Here is a 22,627-nt window from a genome sequence, read left to right on the forward strand (position 1 = left end):
TTTGACCAAAACTTTGCAATGAGACCTTATAAAATCATAATTTATAAGTTATTTGAGGTATTTTATAAACATATAAGTTAAGAGTTTATTTCATTTTACAGTGGTGAACTAGCTTATCTATTAAAATCTTATGAAACAACTTCAACTCAATTATCTAATTCATCTCCAATCTTATAAACTTTTAGTTATTTTATCTGTATTTAGCTATCTCACTAATTATTACAAATAAAATCAAAGTTGCCCCATATTTATCAACAAATTGTTGATCCAGTGGTGTAAGGCTTCGCTAGATTCTTAATATAATCAAAATGTAAGAGTTTGATTCCTAAGAGTAACACTTATTGGAAGAGTCAACCACACATTTCAAAAGAGATTAATTCCTAACCAAAAGGTAAATGGATACAAGTACCAAAAAAATAATGACCATATTTCCTAATTGGTTGCATTAACTTTAAATTTCTATCAAATACAGGAAAACATTACCACATAAAAAAGATAGGAAAACATCAATGGTTGAGTAATGATAAGTTGATAACTATAATTCAACTAAAAAAATCATTATATTGCTAAGTTAAAACTCATATTCTTAGCAAAGAACAAACTTTCATGTTTCAGATTGAAAACCCAATGAAGAAATCACTCAATATAGGTAAAGAAATATACAAAAGCCACAATAGTGTTAAGTAAAGGACAAAAGCTAAAGAGATATATTGAAATATCTAACATGTTAATATGCTATAACAAAAGCAATAGTCCTTAGTAATCTTATCCACTTATAGAACAATTTGTAGCCAACCCAACAAAATCAAGAAAATTTGTTCATCTTACTCCAAATTTTCTATAGTGAAACAATCTTTGGTATGAACCATAACAATGGCCTTAACTACACTTTTTTGCACCAATAATTTAGTTACACCATCAACTCTATTTTCTGTTAGAAACATACCTTATTCCAACACTTTTATACATTCAAATAGTTATGTTCAACACAACCACTCTAAGGGAAAGTTTCCACTCATAGAAGTGGCTTCAGTTCCATACCAACCAATAAACTTTGAGTACTTGGAAGAAGAATTTAGTGGCCATGGAGTTACTTTTGAAGAAGTTGGTGATAGCTGCATTGCTAAGATGGAAATGAAAAATGGAAGCATTGCTACAATTTTGTTGCCAAGTGGTTTGATTACTTCATACAAGGCTTCTATGTGGCATGGTGGTAGTGTGGAGTTGTTGCATACTTCAGTGTCAGAAGGAGAATATGGTGATGCCATTATTCAAGGAGGGGTGTCTTTAAACTTGAATTTTCAAAATCATGTTGGTGAAGTTTCTTGGTCTCCAAATAATTGGGTTCTGCATAATGTTAAAGGTGATGCTGAGGATTCCATTCAGGTATTTTTTCTTCTTCCTTGTTTACCAAAGGCTACCTTAGTCTTAAAGATTTCAGTTTTAACATGTATTCACATAGATGCCTTTTGTTTTTGTAAGCATTTTAGTATATACATACCTACATATAGTTGTTATATTAATGGCTTAATGTACTCTCATTTTTTTATGCTATTGATTTAGTTACAAAACTTCATGCAGGTAGAATTAAGAAACAGATCATCAAATGACACAGTTGGATTAAAATACATTGTGACTTTGGAAAATGATGCCTTAAACTCTGAGCTTGAAGTCTCAAACTCAGAGTCATTGCCCCTTCAAATGATAGGGTCCATCTTGAATCACCTGACAGTAAGCACACCAGAAGCAACATTTGCATTAGGATTGGAAAGGTCAAATTATTGTAGTAGAGCTCCTATTGAATCACAGTTTATTATTAGTCCTCCGGATTCCGACCAAGAAGAAGGCTTTCAGAAAATATTGAATTCATCAGCACTTAAGCGACTTTTTCCTCGCTGGGGTACCAAAAATCAGAAGAATAATGAAGTAGAAGGAAGCGAAACAGGTACCGACGATATGGCTGGTGAAGAAATGGACGACTACAAGCCTTTACGAGAGAAGATAAGTCTTGTATACACAAATGCACCTCGAGGATTTACGGTGATTGACAGGGTATGTAATCATCTGACCCAATGAAGAATATGATGATTAGTAATGACACACATGCATAAACATGCTCCTCATCCATTCCAATGAATCCCTTGGTTCTGCTGTAACTTCTTTGGAATGGTTAGATTATTAACATAAGTGACATAGCTTCTGCAAAAAAACTTATCTCACAGGATATAACATGATTCTGAATACTATGCTGATAGGTACCATTGCAGGATTATATAATCCAGTAGTTATATCTTCCTCCACCACCTTATCTAATAGTCTATACATACATATGTACCTGTTTGGTTTTCATTAGTTTACCAGTTAAACTAACATGTTCAACTCCAAAGTTCCTTTCCTTGGACACTTATTTCATTGAAAATTGAAAAGGAATGACTTCTGCAAGACTGCAACTATTCCATTACAGAACATCAGGATTTCAGTCGTTAGCTCGGTACCTTATTCGGGAAAAAAATGATACCAAGTTAGAATGTAATTTATATGTCATGTTAGTCGACTGTCATTTATTTTTTTCTAATTTTCCTCGCGATCTCATCGAACAAATCTTCCTTGTATCAGGGAAGAAGAAACTCAGTATCTGTCGGAAGGAACGGATTTGATGAAATGTACCTCTTCAGTCCTGGCTCAAGCTTTGAAAGTTACAGCAAGTATGCTTACATATGTATTGGCCAAACTGCAATCCTAAAACCAATAGAAATAAATCCTGGAGATGTTTGGAGAGGTGGACAGTTTATACACAATCCAAATCTATAATATGATGCTTAAGATTGTCTTTGCTATATCATATTCAGCAAATTAATCAGATAGCATAAAGAAAAAGTATACTATGCAAAATTGTGGTTTGTTTTGAATTCTAATTTTTGGTCAGTGAGATAAGGAATGAGAAAAAAACAAGTTGATGCATACAGATGAGAAAATTTTCCAGAAGGGAATATTGTTTTTGGTTATGCCTAATGGCCTGACAATAGCTTTTTACAATTTCTAATCATAAGTCTTGCTTTCAAGGGTGAGTTTGGCGCAACAGTAAGGTTGTTGTTTAGTGACCATAAGGTTACAGGTTCAAATCCTGGAAACAGACTCTCCGCTTACGGAGATAAGGCTACGTACATCTACCCCAAGATCCTACTAAGTGATAATCTCACGCATTGGGCCACTTTTTTTTAAGTCTTCCTTTCAAGGGGGACATCGAAATCTGACAAATTTTCATGGAGGGGCTGTACTATTACTTTAGCTTATATTTTTTAACACGATTTTTGCATAAGGTTAGTCAAACTCAATCCACTAAAAATAGTTATAAGATGCTTAACCACCCAGTACAATAATCAAGATGCAAATTTAACATGCTAACTTCGAAATAACACGAAATTTAATAGCCGATGAGACATGAGATATAACTTCTAAAAACCAGGTAACTTCGAAATAACACGAAAAATCAAGATAAATATAATAATGTATTGTCTCCATATCTTCATCTATCTTAAATTTGATTGAACAGAGTAAAATGATACATCCAATACCAAATTTGGCATTCATGTTTCAACTCCACCAGAAAAGTAGAATTCAGTCAGAAGTTCTTACAGACTCTTTACACAAAAACTAAAAGCACAATGAAATTATTGAATATTCCTGACCTTTACTTATAAACTGAACTTCCCAACATTAGTTAGAATTAACCTAAAACTGTCACAAAACCGTACCTAGAATGCTGTTAATTCTCAGGTTGTACACTAGAATGAGAACATTATGTTGGGACAAGATAATGCGCTTCTTCCTGATTGTTGATCCAGAATAAGGGAGTAACCATTGCAACGAGAACAAAAGAAAGGCCACAAACCAATTTACGCCTAGTCTTTAGAAGTCGATTTTCCGGAACCACCTTAGGAGGTATCTGCATATCAACAGCAGCACCAGAAAGGCCGTCTGTGGATGAGACTGACTCTGATGCATTTTCGAATGGCACATCAGCATATAAACTTTCATTATCTTCACCATCGTCATAGTTTACATGATCTGCGAAACCAGTCTGGTCATATCTGGAACTAGACACTGGGCTCCAGTCGATACTGCCTGATAATCGACTCCTGGTCCTTCTATTCCGTTTCTCAGAGCAATCTGAATTCACAACATCTAGGTCTTGAAGAGAGTGAATGAGCCTCCTAGGGGTCTCAAAGATTTGAATGCTGTCAACGCTAACCTGTGTGTGCGATCTCTGAGTACAAAACAGAAGACAAAAATGTTAACTCTTGAGAACAAAACAATAATTTGTGATATTAATCACAAACATGTGAGTTCCAAATAACATAAAAAGGCACAGAATGGAAAGCTTGAACCAATATATGCAAATGGAAAGCTTATGTCAAGTAATGTTGTATTCAAGCTTATGCACTTGCTCTGTAACCAATGCTACATTAAAAATCTTACACTAAGTACATGTAGGGTATATGCAAATAATTTGATGAATTCATGGTTAGAAAGGAAAATCATTATCAAAATTCAAAATATTTATGTTCAAACAATTATATGTTCTAAAAAATATATTTATGGTTATTTCTAGAATTCATGACTAGAAAAGAATCTTCATTATCGAATATTTTTTCCCATTAAGCTTATTTCCTCAAAAAATACTGTACTGACAGGGATATGCAAAAGGATTCCTCATAGCAGATGCAACTTCATTCCCAGAATTTCAACATAATATGAGACTTACCAGGGGACTCGAGGTGGTACTTCGGGATACTCTATTCAATTGATTTCTGTGCATGAAACCAGAAAATTCCTCTGCAACTCCTCTATCTCCATTAGAAGGCTCATGATCCACTGAGTGATTGGACAACTGCCCAGCCTCTGAGAACATACCGTCCTTGAGAGACACATCAACCCCTCCATTTTCTTGACTCCATAGCTTCCGATTCACACTCCTTTGCTCATAGTTTGAGCTCATCAAAGGCTGATCTGTTGAAATCGGAGACTCCAAAACAGATTCATATCTAGGCAAAAAGTCTAAGTTCTGCGATTCTGGTGAAATAGATTGAGGAGAGAGGTCTACGTCACCAGAAAAACTGCCACCTCCCATATAGTCTCTTCTGCTGAAATTGGATCCTGTCACTGAAGTAGGACTCGTTAAACTTCTTGATTTTTTGTCAATTGCAACTTTCTTAGCAGTTCGCAAAGCTTCAAATGCAGCATCTTTGACATATGCCATTTGATCAGACTGACACTTCTCCATCTCATCAATTACCAGCTCAACTTCTGAGAAAATGCTCCTGGGATCTAAACATTTCATCAAGAAATTCATCATTTGAATAGCTGCAAATCGCTTCTGTGAATTCCCCTCCGAAAGCTCAGCATCAGCATTGAGTATTCTTAATCCGGATTGTATGAGAAGTCTTGCATATGCTTCAACAATCAAAGGATTGCGCTTTGCTAGCGCCATAACTAGACCCATGTGTGAATTGGTCTGAGTGGACTTTACTTCCAATGCAACAGCTACGTTCTGGCAAACCTTGTTTACCATTTCAGCTGAAGCGAATCGCCAATTGTCTGAATCCACAAGAGCCTCCAAGCAAAGGGCTGCACCAGAAGATAAACACTCTTGAGAACTCGAGAGGGAATCGGAAAGCGGCTTAAAAAGTGAATGAATTATAAGCCTCTTCCTGTCTTCTGGGGTTGTTGGGTCAATCCCATATCTCGCAATAGCTGGAACCACCTTTGAACAAGCCTGCTGAAGAGGGAAAGACCCTGCACTTGAAGCTAAGGTCTGAACTATGGACTGCATGATACTGTCTATCATGGGAACAATCTTGACCCCATGAACCCGGGCTAGGACTTCATAGAGCGAAATTGTGAATTCTCCAGACAATGAACCAGTTTCCTTGGTCTCAGAAACTTGTGCAAGAAATGTCGGAATTGTCTTAAAGTCCATATTTTTCACATATGACTTCAATGCTCTCATTGCAGATTTGCGGCTATCTTCATCTTTGTCGAGATTTTCCAGCTGACGCTGCAGCATCGGACTGAGAGTCCTTCCCACCATTGTTGAACTGAAACCAACATTACCCTCATATTTAACAACGATAAAAAAACAAAAGTGAAATATAAAGTGCCATATACAATTGTATTGCATTAATTAAAAAAATCTCACTTTGGGCATCCCAATGCAGAAAATCTTCCCTCCATTTACCAATTCAACAATTTTGAGCTAAAGTTCATAACATTACTAAGCAGAAAGCATAGAAGTGACTAAAATATTAACTAATTCAATGATTTTCACTTAAAGTTCCTAACTTTTATAAACAAAAAATTGAAAAATTGATTAACCCTTCAAATCGAAAAACAGAATCTTATTGAATCGTTCACCAAAAGGGTAGAACAAGGTGAATATATTTTCTCAAGAACAAACTAATGAAACAAAAAAGGGCATTCACATATTAATTTTTCTGAAGAACTAATGGAAAAAAAAAAGAGAAAACAATTTATCAACTCACATTGTGAAGTCATCATTTAAAAATCTTAAACCCACAGTGCATAGAATCATAAAAAATGGATCTTTCACTAATAAATTAAACAGAAAAAAGGAAAGAAAAAAAAAAGAACACACCTTTATAAGGGAAAAATGAAGATCCTGAAGCTGTGTTGTGAAATTGTGAGAAGAAAGAGAGAGGGAGAGAGAGAGAATGTCTGAAATTGATGTGAAATTGGGTTTAAAAAATGAGCGAGTTTATGGGGTTAATGTTTGTAGCATAAGCGGTAAGAGAATGTGTGCTGTTTTTCCTTTTCAGGAGTGAATCAAATGAATTCAATTGGTTGAATCACACTTCCATTTTCAAAATGCTTTCTTTCAATTCAAACTACACTCCTCTCTATCAACCCAACTTGGTATACTCATTTAAGACTTCGATGTTCGATTCCCGTGATTCATCTCGAAGTCGAAAAAGAGAATAACTTTGGTAATACAAAAAAAAAAAGTATATAACTATCTCTTCCCTCTTTTGATAGGTTCTATCCTAAGGATATATTCTCATACTACGTCATTTTAAATCCTACCATAAGAAAGTATATATCTCAATAGGATAATTGGTATTAATATCATTTTCCCTTTCAATTCTTGGACCTTAACACTTGCTTTTCTAATTGCTTTTTTGAAAAGGTGCGAGTAAAACAAATAATTTATGTTTTTAGATTTATTTAAATATAAATATGATTTTAAGAGGAACAATTGATCCTATTTAATATATCTATGATTTTTTATTTTAAAAATAATAGTTTATATGTTATCTTATAATCAAGTAATTTATATATTCCAAAAAGCATTTTTTGTTTAAAATTTTAATTATAAAAATATATTTTGAGTTGAAAATGTTATTTTATTATTATATAATTACTTCATAATTTATAGAATACCTATAAGTTAATTTACAATAGATGTCTTTTATGAATTATTTTCCGTTTTGATAAATAAATTATCAAATAAAATATCCAATGTTATTTTCCTTAATAACATTATTTTTTTGGTTTTACTTTTAACTTGATTAAGTATAGCTTTTACAATATTTGGTTGGGTAAAAAAATGTTTTCCTTAGGTAAAAATTCATTTGTTGATGAGAATTTTATCATATAAATATAAATGTAAAGATAGAATAAACAATATCAATTGCAATTTATATCCCTACCTCAAGAGAGAGAAGTAACATACATGTGTTTGTTATTGTAACTCAGCCCAAAGAAATAAAATACAATATTGTTTTGTTCTTACTCTTTTAATTTTCAAATATTTTTATTAAATTATGAAGATAAAAAAAGGTCGTACATCTCATTCGTTATTCCCACTTCAAAGTAAGGAAGTAGTGTAATATGTTCACAATCGCATCTTAATTTAAAAGTTCAAAAGATAAAATCTTAACCGATATCATTATTATATTAATTTTCATTTATTATTTAATTATTTATTATTCTGTTACTATTTTTATAGAAATAAATTAATTTAGTCATTATCCAAAAAATATTTTTTTACTAGTATTTAGAAGTTTATTATTTATGTTTTTGTTAAAAGATTTAGTTTTAATCATAAAATAATTTTAAAGAAAAATATCTAGCTTTATTTAAAAAGTATTTTTACAATTAATTTAGAGATAAAGATCAAGAGAAAGATGATTTGTTTATAAAAAAAAAATAGTAGCTTTATCTCTACTATCGCATCTCAAGTTAAAAGATTGGAATAGAGGGACTAACATAACACATCTTGTGACTATGCTTGAGTAGACATTGCTAAAAATGACGAAAAAAGAATAGAGAGGAGACACGAATTTCCAGGTATTTTTTTAGGATTCTCTAGTATTTTTTTGGGTATGTTTTGGTGTTTTTATGGTGAGGATTAGATAGGATTTGGCATATTTTAAAAACACTAATAAAATTCAATATATTTTAAAATACTGATATAATATTCCTTTTTCTGTCATGCTCTAGCATGTAAACTTGACCAAATAAAATTAGGTGTTCATAGGAACGTATGTTGGGATGTTGCGGAATGTGGGAACAACAACTAAAGAATCACCGAGAACGCAAATCAAGATATTGCCAAAACTTTGGAACATGAATAATAAAACCACCAACAATGCAGGTCGAGGTACTACAAAAATTTTGGAACAAGAATAAAAAATCACCAACAACGTATGTGGGGTATTGTCATAACATGAGAACACAATCACCTAGAGCACAAGTCGGGATAACGTTGGAACATGGGAGCATGAATAAAAACAACCAAGAAAATAAGTTGGGGTACTACCATAACCTGGAAACAAGAAAAAAAACTATCAAGAAAGCAGGTTGGGATATTGATAGAATTTGGAAGCAAAATAAAGACAATCAAGAATGCAAGTCAATGTATTGTTGAAACTTGGGAAAAGAATAAAAAAACACCAAGGACACATGTTGGGATACATTCATAGCTTGGGAACATGAACAAAAACAACCAAGAATGTAGGTCGAAATACTTTCAAAACTTAGGAACATCATAAAATAACCAAGAATATGATACAACTTAGAAAAAAACAATCAATAACACATGTATGTGTACTTCCAAAACTTGAGAACAAGAAAAGACATCCAAAAATATGGGTTGGGTGTTGTCAGCACTTGAGAACAAGAATAAAAATAACCAAAAATGCAAGTTGGGGTAATCTTGAAACTTAGGAACAACAAAATCAACCAATAACTTTGGTTGGGATACTACTGGAACTTGTGAACTAAAATAAAAATCAACAAAGAATACAAGTTGAGGAATTGTTGAAACTTGAAAAACAAAACCAATAACATTGGTCGCGGTACGATCGAAACTTAGGAACAAGAAAAACAACAAAAAAAAGTAGATAATGATACCACTAAAATCACATGAGATGTTCGAGATCCGCAAAGCTTTAATTTTTTTAGTACATCAATGCATGGGGACCTAGAAGGAATTGATTTTTATAAACACTAGTAGGATATCCGTGTAATTGTACGATTCGAAGTTTTTTATTGGTGATATGAATTTAAAGAATTAGATTTCAAAAGGATGGTATAATGTTTCTAATCTTTTTGAAAAGCGTTAGGCTAAGATTTGATGGGATATATTTTTTCACAGTAATTTTAATCAAAATAATAAAAAGATTCTCATAATTTATTTGTTAGTTTTATATATTTCTAATAAACTTATATTTTCATCTGAATATATCTACCATTGTTATCCTTTAATTAAACAATATAATGATATTAAATAAATATTTCGCAAATTTTCATTCGTTATACTAATATATATTGAAAAATTGTTATGATTTTTAATCTTCTTAATCTAACATCATATAAATAAGATGATGCACAAACTTACTTGAAAAAAGGAATGTTGGTGGTTGAGAGATAGTGAAAAACTTTATTATACTATTAAACTTTATAAAGTATTGAGGAACACATCATTATCCTATTAGTTAAAAAAATCATCATTAAATTTATTATTATTTGATTATAAAATAAGAGTAGTTTAAAATACATATTATTAATATTCGATTCTAAAATAAGTACAAACAAATAAAATTTAAAAAATGTTGTGGTTGTTAAATTTCTTAATCTATTATCTTTAATATTCTGTTTATGTTATATTTCCTATTATTAATATTTCAGTATTGTAATAGTAACATTGCAATATTAGAAGCAAATACTAAACCTTAAACAAAATATATCTATAATGAGTGTTGCCGAATATTAAAGAATAAAAATAATTCAAACAAAATATAAATCTAATATGTGTGATAATGTATACAACTTTGTATATCTTATGATTGTTTTTAATAAAATAGAGGTAGAATAATCAATTACATGATCACAATAAAATCAAATCAAAGACATATTGTTTTTCAATAATTTGAAAGTAAGATTATTATTATATTAAATTTAGATCGTGAATCATTATGTTTTATATTATTGGAATTTTTTGTATCGGTTATAAAAGTATAATATAACTTTGCAGATCATTTACAAAATGGTCATAATCAATTAACAACATGATTAAGGAAAATATAACGTAAAAAGTTTAAGAAAACATAGTCAATTAACAATTATGAAATATATAACGTAATTAATAAATATATAACGAATATTTAATGATGATTGTGACTCATAATGGTTAAGGCAAAAAAGTTTAAGAAATGTATTGAAAGAGGTTTTGGTTCGAGCCTCACCAATAGCAAATCTAAAAAAATAAAAAATGAGTTATAAGGTAGTTTGATGATTAAGGATGAATTGAAGGAAATTGACGGTTCGAATAACGCCACAAAAAATACTAACAAACTAACCGTTGTCAATTAAAAATAAAGATGATTATGTTTTTATTTTAAACTATGTTTTAAAGTTGTTATGAAACTTTGAAAAAATATTTTTAAAATAGTAAATTAAATATGTAGTAATTATGAATTTAAATAGATCTTAAAATACTCTCAATTAATATCATTTAATCATTTTTTAAAACTTAAATACCAAAAATCTAATATTATTAATAATAGAAAGAATGGTCTATTACATTACAATTAATAAGGAAATCTGAGCACAAAAAAATAAGGAAATTTGTTCTTAAAAATGATAGATTGTGAATTTATTTAATAAAAATAACAATGTTTAATAGTAATTATTTAAATAGATCTTAAAAATTTCGCATTTAATATCATTTAATAAAAACTTTAGTATCGAGAATTTAATCTTATTATTAATAAAATGAACTATGATATTGCAATTAATGAGAAAATTTGATGATATTTAATTTATTTCATAAAAATAATTATTTTTAATATTAATTAAAAGAAAAGTTGATAGTTCCCAAATGCTACCTTTCCAATAATTAACAAATTGTTGGAATTAAGTATGATGATTTAGTTTCTACTTTAAAAATATGTATTAAAATTGTTATGAAACTTTGAAAAAATATTTTAAATATAGTAAATCGGATATGTGGTAATTATACATTTAAATAGATTTTAAAATGTTCTCAATTAATATCATTTAATTATTTTATGTGTCATCTATCATTCCTTGCAGATCATTAAAATATTCTTGTGTAAAATTGAACGGATGAAAATATATAATCAAGACAATGATACAATTTTAAAATATTAAAAATAAATTATTAGTAATTGTACATAGTCACTCGCACAAATAATATAATAACATTAGTATGTATTAGTCAGAATTATATTAATTATTTTTTATTTATAATTCTCATAACTACGTCATTCCTACATAATGACATATACATTTGTTAATTTTGATAAACAATAGATGTCATAGTTTAAAGTACTTATCCAAATCTATAACATCACTAAAAAATGAAATTTTTTTATAAACAATGATAATACTTGCATTAACTATTGAAATTATTGATCAAATAAATTAGCATGTTTTGAGTTTAATCCCAAGTAAAATTATTTATAATCTAATTCAATTAGACACTAAGTTGATGCAAATATTTTTAAACTTAATAATATTAGATAATGAAAAATAATACAACAATTATGATTCTATTGATATGTATAATGTTAATGAGTACCAAACATTCAACTTATTAATTAACTTATCAAATTTTAAACTCATTTACAATTTTTGGTTTTGCATATCATAAAATCAAGTTTTTTCACACTGTGATATTGTATATATTTAAACTTTGTCAGTTTGAACAACGAAAGACATTGAATTTTTCACACTGTGATATTGTATATATTTAAAATCAAGTTCTTATTCTTAGAGAGACAATGCACATGTAATATATATGTTCTTAACCATGCGACAAAAAAATATTACCACGTGCGAACACACGGGTAACTCGCTAATTTATATTAAAGAATGTATTTGCATGATTTTAATGAGATAACTTGGTGAGTTTTCGAAAGGTAAACGAAGTCTCAAATTAAAGTTACTTGAGTTTATTATGATACATGAAAGAGATTAGATTGTCTCATATAATTTGTGACTGTCATAATTCAATCATTTCATTTCAATTAAGAATGGTGATTTGTAAGGTTCAATGAAAGTGTGCAATTAAATTTATTTTATGAATCTTCAAGTCATCATATGAGTCAATGAGTCAAGTAAAAGATTGTTAGATTAATTATTAGTGGTTCATATTATTGGAAGTTACTAATTTGAATTAAAGTATCTAATGTAATGATGGTCGAGAATTAATGAATCAAATTTGTATAGGTATTTTGGTTAACTCCTTTCCTTCTCATTTCATGGGTAGTTGCCAGCAAAATGGAGAAGTTATTTTCTCCAATACCTTCTCATAAATCGTTTTATAAATAGAGCACTTATGCATGAAAAAAGTCATGTCCTTGTTTGCTCTCTTATAAGTAGAAATACAATATGAGAATTAGAGAAGTATTAATGAGTAAGGAATGTGTGTTTCTGTATAGAGAAGGAGGGAAAGTGAATTCTTAAACATCACTAAACGCATAAAGGAAAGGTGAAGATGTGAGAACAAAGACAACGATAAAGTGTAGCAAACAAAAAAAATAGAAATGGAACCATGTATTTCTTAACCTTTTTATCACATATAAACATCTTAATGTCAATATCCTAATTAAATGGTTCTTATAATCTACACTCATAAAGATACAATTGTATTTGACAAAAGATTTAATATGTATACACTGACAGTGTAAGTGATTTTTACATTGTTAGCAAATCTCCACCATTCATTTGTTTGCTAGTATTGACTTTCAAACAAAAGTATTATAAATTAATGGTAGATGATGCGTAAGTGATTTTTACACGGTTAGCAAATCTCCACCATTCATTTGTTTGCTAGTATTTACTTTCAAACAAAAGTATTATAAATTAATAGTAGATGATGTGCTGACAGTGTAAAAAACTTTACACCATCAGTACATAGATTTTAAACTCTTTAACAAATTGATCATTAAACATGCTTCGTCCTTTGGACGGGATAATTTGTTAAATGAATAGGTCAGCAGGGGTGTATGGGTAATGTAAGCATAACCCATTAAATATTTGTATTTTCTCTCCTGGTGAATTGATATGAATACAAATTCACTTTCAAGTTTGTTGAAGTTAAGAAATGGTTAGTGTCAATGTAAAAAATAATTTTGCTAGCGATATTGGAAATAGAGTTCAATTGGGAGATAAATTGGCAAGGAAAGAGTTCTTATATTTGAATTGTAACTAGCAGGTTAATCCAAATGCTACTTGGTTTAGAAATAAAGACAAAACTTGTAAACCTATGGGGACTGGAGCAATATGTTTATATTTTCTTAGCTCATTACCCTTTTTTATTCTAGACACTTTTAGAAGCTTGGTGAATGGTGGAGCATAGTGAACCTAAAACAAGAATTGGAGTTTTGGCTTATGATCTTGGACCTTCAATATTATGTGTGAATGTTCTGCGTTCTCATAATCATTTTCATATAAATTTTGATAGTTTTGGTATGTTAAAACGAGTGAGACTCCTCTCTAATAATGAAAATGAAAGACTTTTTACTATGTATTTTAAGGGTAAAAGTGAAATCTTATTCCAAATGAAAAGGATATAAATATTCATATATATTATTTTTTATTTGTTTCTTTTACGATACTTCCATCTTTATTTATGGAGGAGAGTCACTCTAATAAAACTATGTCATAATCATTTCATGTAAAATAAGGAGTTCAAAATCTGCATACAGAAAGTGTAAAATTTTTACACCGTGAGTGTTACATATTAAATCCTAAAATAAAAATAGGGAATGCCCGTGCAAAGCGTGACTACTTATTTTATGTTGTAATTTGGGTGCTGCTATGAAGAATTTAGCATGTGATTTATGGCAAAATTTGATGTCACATAACAATATGAGAAAATGATGTATGCACTGACAGTGTATGAGTTTTATACATTATTATTATATCATTACAATTGATTTTTTTATCATTGTTGACTTTTCAGAAAATGTAATCCAAATATATGGTGGATAATAAAGTGCATATATATAAATCTTTACACTGTCAATATATACATTTTACACCGTGATGAGACTTATGTAGTTATTCATAATGTGGCTTGATTTGTGGTCCATAGACCAAACTTGGATATATCTATTCCTTTTGCAAATAAAATTATAATTATATTTGATATAGAAGTGTGTTGATGTAGTTTAAGGAATAATAATACAATCATAATATTTGGTAGACTATGCATCACACAAAAAATTGTCTAATTTAGTGGATAAAAGAAAGTAAACTTTATGATTTCATGAGAAATATTTTATATTACCTCTTACAGTTTAATTATTTCTTTGGAGTTTGATTCTAAAATTGATCTAATACTATATATTTTTTATAAAATAATATGATAGATTTTAATCTATGTTTCAAAATTTTGATTTTCTTCTTATTGTCAACTAAAGTCATGACATGGCTATTCATCCCAACATGTCTTACTAGTTGTTAATGTGCCCCTTATGATATTGTCATACCATTATCCAATTGATAGCTTGAATTACTAATTGTTAATTTGATAAACTGGTTACTTGAAGAGAGAAAAATATAGTTTTTAGAGCAAATTATACTAATAGTTATAGGATTTAATGAAATTATTTAAATCACACATTTTTTTTATACTTATATAAACCAAATTAACCAATACATATACTACATTCAATATCTTAAAATATATATTAATATAATTAAGCTAAAATTCAAATTTATATTCTAATTTATTAAAAAAAATTACAACCAATGGTATATCCTCATCTTTTTGGATAAGGAACTAATTCTCTCACATTTTTTGTTAAGAAACTAATCATTTTTAGGTTCATGGCTATCTATTCCAACAATTGTCGCACTCAAAAATCGAACCATCAACCTTGAGGATCCTTACACCACTAAACTAATACCTTATTAAAATTTACTAAGTTTGTAACATTACAAGTAAGTTGGTGATACAGATAAAATTACTTAACATTCAAAATAGTAATTTTATTAGTAAAAGATTCATTTATATATATTTTGTTATTTTAGATGTTATTTGAAACATTTTCAATTCAAGATGTAGCTATGTAGAATTTGAATTACTTGTTTACCATAAGAGGAGGAGAAGGTTAGGAGTTTTTTTCATTACAGGCTATTCATTATTGTGTAGGTAAGAAATTTATCTTCTTTTTTTTTAATTCATGGCTATCCTTCCAACAAATATTTAAATATGAATATGATATATACTTATATTAAATCCTCTTATACACAAGAAAATACATATGTCATAAATCATCCAACCCTGCCCTTGATATCATTTAGTATTTAAGGATGAGGATCACCTGTCATAACTTAGTTTTCCTATTCCTGTCCCAACTTGGTATTCCCATTCCTGTCTCGTGCACTCATATATTGACATAAGAATTAATACATTAATACATATTGACAAATACTGATCAGTTAGGGACATGAGACAAAAACTTTTACGGGACAGACAATCCGGTTACGTATTTAAGAATGGAGAGTTGAATGAATATAAAACCCCAATGATGATACACATGGCTTGAGCAATATACAGACCCTCTCCCCAATGGCTACTCCACAAGAAGCCATTGAAACTGCTCTTACTCCAACTTCTCCCTCCACTTCTCCTCAATCCCTTCCTCTCCATCACCGAGTCGCAATCGTCACCGGCTCCTCCCGCGGCATCGGCCGACAAATCGCCCTCCACCTCACTCAACTCGGCGCCCGACTCGTTATTAACTACTCCTCCGATAACTCCGCTCCAGCCGACTCACTCGCCGCAGAGATTAACGCTGCCGCCGCCGCCGCCGCATCCCTACCGCGAGCTATTGTTGTTCGCGCTGACATTTCCGATCCAACTCAGGTGAAGGTACTATTCGACTCTGCTGAGCGGGATTTCAACTCGCCGGTTCACATCCTGGTTAACTCGGCTGGAACGTTAGACAGTAAGTATCCCACAATCGCTGATACCTCCATTGAGAGCTTCGATCGTGTCTTCGCTGTGAACGCCACAGGTATTGTAATACTTAGGAGTGTTCTTATAGCTTGATTAGTGTTAGTCTGAATTTAGTTAATTTAGTTTGGTTTAGTGTAAACAGACTTTTCATTTGCGGATAAGACTGTATACATCTATCTCGTTAGACCAACCTGTAAGTGGGAGTTTCGTGCTCGTGCATTGACTCGACTTTTGTAGTTTGATTAGTGGATAAGTTTGGTTACTAACTAGTTAATTACTTTTAGGTTATGTCTGCAATGGAAAGAATGAATAGGCCTAGATGGCTACCGAACTCTTACCTCCAAAATCTAACTCTCAAACATATTCTAATTGTTTAATACTCTCTTTGTACTTTGAAAAGTCAAAAGAAATAATGGAACAAATTTTTAACGTTTTGTCCTATGAATCAGCCCATTATGAAGTAGTTAATTTAGTATGTATTCCGTTGATTGCCCAATCTTAGTGATTTCCAAGACTACTTATTCATTATAACTTTAATACGGACAGTAGTATTAGCATATTTTTACCATCTTTGTGGGACAGAGAGATACAACTTATGTGGTTAATGCATGATTAATGTTAAATTACAATATTTGTTCCTTTTTAACTTTCTTTTTTTAGTAAATCAGATTTGTCCATATTTATCTGTCTCTTCAGGAAATCAAGATAACATTAATGAATGTTTTTAAAACTCATACGTAATTAATAAGAGATAATAAGTAAAAAAAATGATTATAATTACTATAGAGAGATAAAGGGCAAAATAGTAAAATATAATTGGAGGTAGTACTATGCTTAGTTGGTTATGAGTTAGTCACTTTTATTTAAGGTTTCAAATTGTCTACCATATCAGCCTCAATTGCGGTATGGACTGAAATTATAGTGATTCGGCCTCATCCCAACAACATTGGGGGACATCGGTTGAAAAAAATATTTCAACCACAATATATTTGCACCATGACAATCACAACCACAAGCTGCAATTTAAAATCATCAAGTATGATTAATGTTAGATTATGCTTCTAGGTATGAGTTGGCAATGAAGGGTTTGGATAGTTTGTATGTAGTTTTAGGTATAACCTCATTGTCACAGTTCTACCAAAAAGTTGGTTAGTTAACTTGCTGAGTGAATGAGTGAACAAGTTAGTTTTAGATAATTACTTTTATTGTTTTATATGTTATATTAGTTATTTTGTGTACATTCACACATTTAATCTCAACTCTGTTTGGCTCTTACCATGATAATCAACAGGGGCATTCCTGTGCAGCAGGGAGGCAGCGAATCGCTTGAAGCGCGGTGGTGGGGGCCGGATTATACTGTTCTCATCGTCGCAGGTGGCGGCGCTGAGGCCGGGTTTCGGGGCATACACTGCAGCGAAGGCAGCTGTTGAGGCGATGACAAAGATTTTGGCAAAGGAGCTGAAGGGCACTGGGATCACGGTTAACTGTGTGGCTCCAGGGCCGATCGCAACGGAGTTGTTCTTTGGTGGAAGGACAGAAGAGCAGGTGAAGAAGATAATCGATGAGTCCCCTCTGGGGAGGCTCGGGGAGACAAAGGATGTGGCACCTTTAGTGGGTTTTTTGGCTTCTGATGCTGGTGAATGGGTCAATGGTCAGATTATTCGTATTAATGGTGGTTACGTGTAGTGTATAGCAAGTATGGGCTACTGTTGATTGGTATGCTTCTATGTTCTCTCTCCCTGAAGTCTTATTTTGGGGGGCCTAGTTTATCTATTGGAAATATCAGTCAATATATAGTTGAAATCCATGTTTTTTTGTATTGTGATAAATTGTTTTTGTTGTGAATAATTTCTGTAACTTGTGCTATCCCATGATGAGTAGTGTTCTGACTTCTGAGTTCCATGGCGCTGTCACATTATTATTAGGTACAATACACTTCACAAACTATAAACTAACATTAGCGTACTCTTGTTACCACTCAACCGACATAGTTTGGTTTTAAGTGAAAATGTTGCCTTTTCAGTTAAATCTAGGGAACTTAGTCTCCAATATACTTAAATCAGATTTTATGGGGGATAAAAATGATAATAAACAAATTTCTGGAGTTTAATAATAATGAAAAACTATATCTTCATTAGTGGTACATTGTATTTTATCCTTGTCAGTTGTCATTACTCATTAATTATGGGTTTACGATTAGGAAGGCTAGAAAACCTGGGGTCTATAGGCTATAGCTACTTAGAACAAGGATCTTTCTGTCATAATATTGCTATTCCATTTTGCAATACTAGATATGCTGTATTCTCTCTCCCTCAAGCTGTTGTTTGTTTGTTTCAATAAAAATAGTGATGACAACTTCAAGGGGTTGCCTTTGATTTAAGGATCGTTTTAGCTTGAACTTAGATTTGTTAATGTGTGGATTTGGTTTGGTATGAAAGTTGGGGTTTTTAGGGTTGTTTTGGTTCGGTTTGGGGCTGTTTGATTTGGCTAGGTTAAAATGTAGTCTAGGTTGAGTGTTTAAGGTATAGGGTAATAGAGTTTAGGGCTGCGGAATTGGTATAGGACTTAGGTGAATGTATTTGGTGGTAAAGGTCTAGGCTTTATGTTGTAGGGTAGGATTATGTGGATGTTTGGTTTGGGTTATGTGTGTAGGGTTGATTCAAGGTTGGAGTATGGGAATTAGGGTTGATTAGTCTCGGTTGGGATGTATGTGTTTAGGGTTGTCTTGGTTTAGAGCGTGGAAAGGTGTAGGGCAGATTGTGATAGTTTGATAAGGAAGAAGGTGGAAAAGGAATGAGATGGAAGACACCACAAACATGGAAGCTTGATAAGTCAAATGTTGCTCGCCACAAGCTTAGAAAGTTTGATAAAAACTCATCAATGGCCACAACCAATGGATAGGGTTTAGGAGAACTCTCAACTAAACAAAACACAAGATTTTAACTTAAAAATCAACTTAACTTCATTAATGATAATTCAAGTACATAAATAGGCTATCTGAATGTCTTGGGTGAGATAAAAGACTAAGTCCTAATTAACTTGAATAATGAAAATCCTAATTAAAACTTAGGCTAAAATAAATATGAAATAATAATGTAAACTCCTAATTAAATCCTGTAAATAATGGTAAGTTATAATATTATCCCTTTGCACGGTTTTGAACTTGATTTGAAGAAGTCCCCATGGTTTGGATGAGATGATTTGCTTGGTCCTTGATTTGAGGGAGCTTGACTAAGTCTTGATTCAACTTTGTTTTCCAATTAGCCGTGTGATCTTTGGTTGATCAAGAGTCCTTAATCCTCTTACTTGGCCGAATTTTTGTGATAGATGATGATCAAATGACTTGCCAAATATAATATTTGCTTGCTTTCTTGTTTGTAGCTGTCCAACTCAATCTTCTCCTTCTTTGTAGCCGCCCAACAAACAACAACTCAATCTCTCTTTGTTCCTTTCTTTGTAGCTGTGATTAGTTTTGAATGAGTGAATTCTTCAATATTATCTTCAAGGACAATATAAATTATCTTGTTGAGTCTCCTACATTCTAGCTGCCTTGTCTTAAGCTTTTTACATTCAATGTCCTAACCATGACATCTTCCCTTGATTTGAGCCGTGCCTAAAAAGCTATTTGACCACGAATGGGTCTTTGATAAATAAAAACCAATCCCATATTTCATGAATTAAAATACTTGAACAACTAAATAATTCCTAAGATAGAAATAAATCTTAAAACTATATGAGAATGCAATCTCATTTATTTGATTCAATGTAAATAAAATAAACCTAAGTTGAAATGTAACTAAGGACATAAATGCCCTCCTTCACGTAATCTCCAGGGTCAATTGAGTCTTTTGAGACCTTAAATGGTCCTGATTTAGCTTTGGCCCTAGTCATAGGACCTTCATGAGATCTTTCGCCCTTGGAATCAAAGACTGCCCTAGGAGGGTTTACATCAAATAGAGAGAATTTTGCATTAATATCTTTGCACCGTTTGCCTTGTGACTGAGAGGTCGTTGTTCAAATCTTGGAAACAAGCTCTTTGCTTGGAGGGTAAGGTTATATATACCTACTGTTCTTTAGTATTGATCGGATATGGCCGGTTAGGGGAGGGGATATTTTGGGCGAGTATCCATCCGGTTTACGCGGGATGGAACACCTAACCTCCCCAAACCCCACTAGGTGAGACCCTCTTGCATTGGGTCTCCCTTTTTTATCTTTGGACCGTATTCACCCTAGACCTCCCACTGACTTAAGTAAACACAGCTCGTCTCTAATGCAAGTGCAGAGATAATATTGTTTCTTTTACTATTCTTCATATACTTCCACCAAAACACCTTGATTATGCATCCATTTTAGTGCAGGATTTTAAGAGTTGATGTAACATATGGAGGAATAGGTTGAACCACTAAAAAAATTGATGTTACTCTGCCTGCCCATGAGAGACATTTTTCTCTCCTACCTTTGAAATGTGATTGAACACTTGTACTGGACACTGAAACTAACATGATTTATTATACTTGGTCAGGAAGAAAGGTATTTCCGATTATTTTGCACCTGTTTTGATAGGTTGAAGACCAATGAGGTTATGAAAATGATGTCTTCTTTCTTTGAAAGTCCTGAGAGAGATGCAAACTCCATATTTGGGTTTAGATAAGTTAAATCTTATAAATGCATATTCCATTTCGCTCTGAGTCCTTCTTGAAGAGGCCATTGGTAGAACCACCACATTTTAACTAGTTAGAAATTCTTATTTAGATAAGTTAAATCTTATAAATATTCCATTTCGTAACGAAAATAACCCATATCACACATCATTCTGCTTGATTACCTTTTATCCATTTGAAATTTACTAGAGCTGCCAATGATATTATGATTGCATGGTTTCTTACTCCTTAATTTATCTAGTGACTATCCTGAGTTAGAAAAATCATGCCTCCTAATTTTTCCCAGGTACATCAAATGCCAAGAATGATCAGTCGATGTCGGTTCTGATGATACAACTTCAAAATAAATTTAGGGACTTGTCACTTGTCTAATAAGTCCATGTCTTGTGTGAGATGACTCAATAAAGAATAGCGTGATGCTAATCATGCTTCGATCTTTGTAAAGCTTAAACAAGTTAGACGAGTATACGAGGAATCACATGTTCTAGTTTTATGGTGGGGCCTGGAGAATGTTGCTGAGTTCTCTTATGAGTGGAGAGGTTGTTTCTCGGACAGATTCGTGACATGGCTTGTAAGTTGGTTTATAATTGGTGTCTGTGCCCAATTGTTCATTCTGTTCTTAATAATGAAAGAAAAAGAAAAGAAAGGAATGTGTGATGTGGCTCCCTTGTCACCAGTGTCAATACTTATTCTTTCTACTTGAAATAGTGATATTTAAGATCCAAACCAATGTTATGCTTATTCTCTGTCTGCAAATTGGAGAAAGATGTTGTAGTAGTAATAGTTATACATTCCATAACCCATCTTCTAAATTTTGGAGGAAAATTCATGTCATTCATAATTTCCTTAAGCCAATCTGCAGTATTATGGGACTTTCTCAAGTAAATCTTCATTAGGCTCTTCTAGGCTCTAGCTGATGTATTTTTTTTTCTTCTGTGTATGTGTATGTATATATATGGGGATTGAATGTTGAGACTCAAATCTCAATAAGAGAATAAACTAATATATCATATTTGAGAATGTTGTATAATATGAGTTAACATACTAGACAAAATAAGATTAGAAATCAATAGATTAGAGAGAAAGTTGTACTAACTCCAATTGCAATAAAGAAGGTAGAATCATGTTTTAGTTGGTTCGAATATATGTGGAAAAGACGATAAAGTTTAGAATAGTATATCAAATAGATGTTAATCCAATTCCTAGTGCAAGAGGTAGACCAAAAAAATTCATAGACAAAATGATTAGAAATGTTTTATCAATGAATATTATTTATGATAAAAATATTATAATGTCATTCCATCTACGTAGTCAACACAATATGATAAAATTAAGATTTGATTATTATTCATTAGTTTGGTAAGGTCTAGAAGAATAGGATCCTATGTCCCCAAAACAACCCTATCCATATGTTCATGTCTAATAGAACTACATCTCAAATCATATAAAA

General features: G+C 31.6%; 3 protein-coding genes and 1 long non-coding RNA gene across 7 annotated transcripts; 2 read left to right on the top strand and 2 right to left on the bottom strand.

Annotated features, from left to right (window-relative positions):
* Positions 753–3,012, top strand: LOC109347470 (protein NDH-DEPENDENT CYCLIC ELECTRON FLOW 5). The gene is made up of 3 exons (XM_019587342.1): positions 753–1,386; positions 1,582–2,052; positions 2,617–3,012. Exons 1-3 carry the CDS (start codon positions 874–876, stop codon positions 2,809–2,811), a joined length of 1,179 nt encoding a protein of 392 aa, XP_019442887.1. The 5' UTR covers positions 753–873; the 3' UTR covers positions 2,812–3,012.
* On the bottom strand, positions 2,884–21,040 carry LOC109347472. The gene is made up of 2 exons (XR_002107606.1): positions 20,670–21,040; positions 2,884–3,167 (listed from the first exon to the last, which is right to left on the bottom strand). It is a non-coding gene; the product is annotated as an uncharacterized LOC109347472 (long non-coding RNA).
* Positions 3,475–6,884, bottom strand: LOC109347469. The gene is made up of 3 exons (XM_019587341.1): positions 6,656–6,884; positions 4,766–6,098; positions 3,475–4,267 (listed from the first exon to the last, which is right to left on the bottom strand). Exons 2-3 carry the CDS (start codon positions 6,089–6,091, stop codon positions 3,800–3,802), a joined length of 1,794 nt encoding a protein of 597 aa, XP_019442886.1. The 5' UTR covers positions 6,092–6,098; positions 6,656–6,884; the 3' UTR covers positions 3,475–3,799.
* Positions 16,081–22,015, top strand: LOC109347471 (short-chain type dehydrogenase/reductase-like). Of its 4 annotated transcripts, XR_002107605.1 has the most exons (5): positions 16,081–16,574; positions 17,808–18,232; positions 21,419–21,422; positions 21,454–21,487; positions 21,563–22,015. XR_002107605.1 is itself a non-coding variant. In XM_019587344.1 (3 exons), exons 1-2 carry the CDS (start codon positions 16,127–16,129, stop codon positions 18,200–18,202), a joined length of 843 nt encoding a protein of 280 aa, XP_019442889.1. In that variant the 5' UTR covers positions 16,081–16,126; the 3' UTR covers positions 18,203–18,232; positions 21,039–21,087. The 4 variants fall into 4 exon arrangements, 2 of the variants coding, with proteins under 2 accessions (XP_019442889.1, XP_019442888.1); XR_002107603.1 differs by lacking the exon at positions 21,419–21,422 and having other exon boundaries at positions 21,464–21,487; positions 21,563–22,014; XM_019587344.1 differs by lacking the exons at positions 21,419–21,422; positions 21,454–21,487; positions 21,563–22,015 and adding an exon at positions 21,039–21,087.

This window comes from Lupinus angustifolius, chromosome LG05 (genome assembly GCF_001865875.1).
Source record: "Lupinus angustifolius cultivar Tanjil chromosome LG05, LupAngTanjil_v1.0, whole genome shotgun sequence".
Taxonomy (NCBI): domain Eukaryota; kingdom Viridiplantae; phylum Streptophyta; class Magnoliopsida; order Fabales; family Fabaceae; genus Lupinus; species Lupinus angustifolius.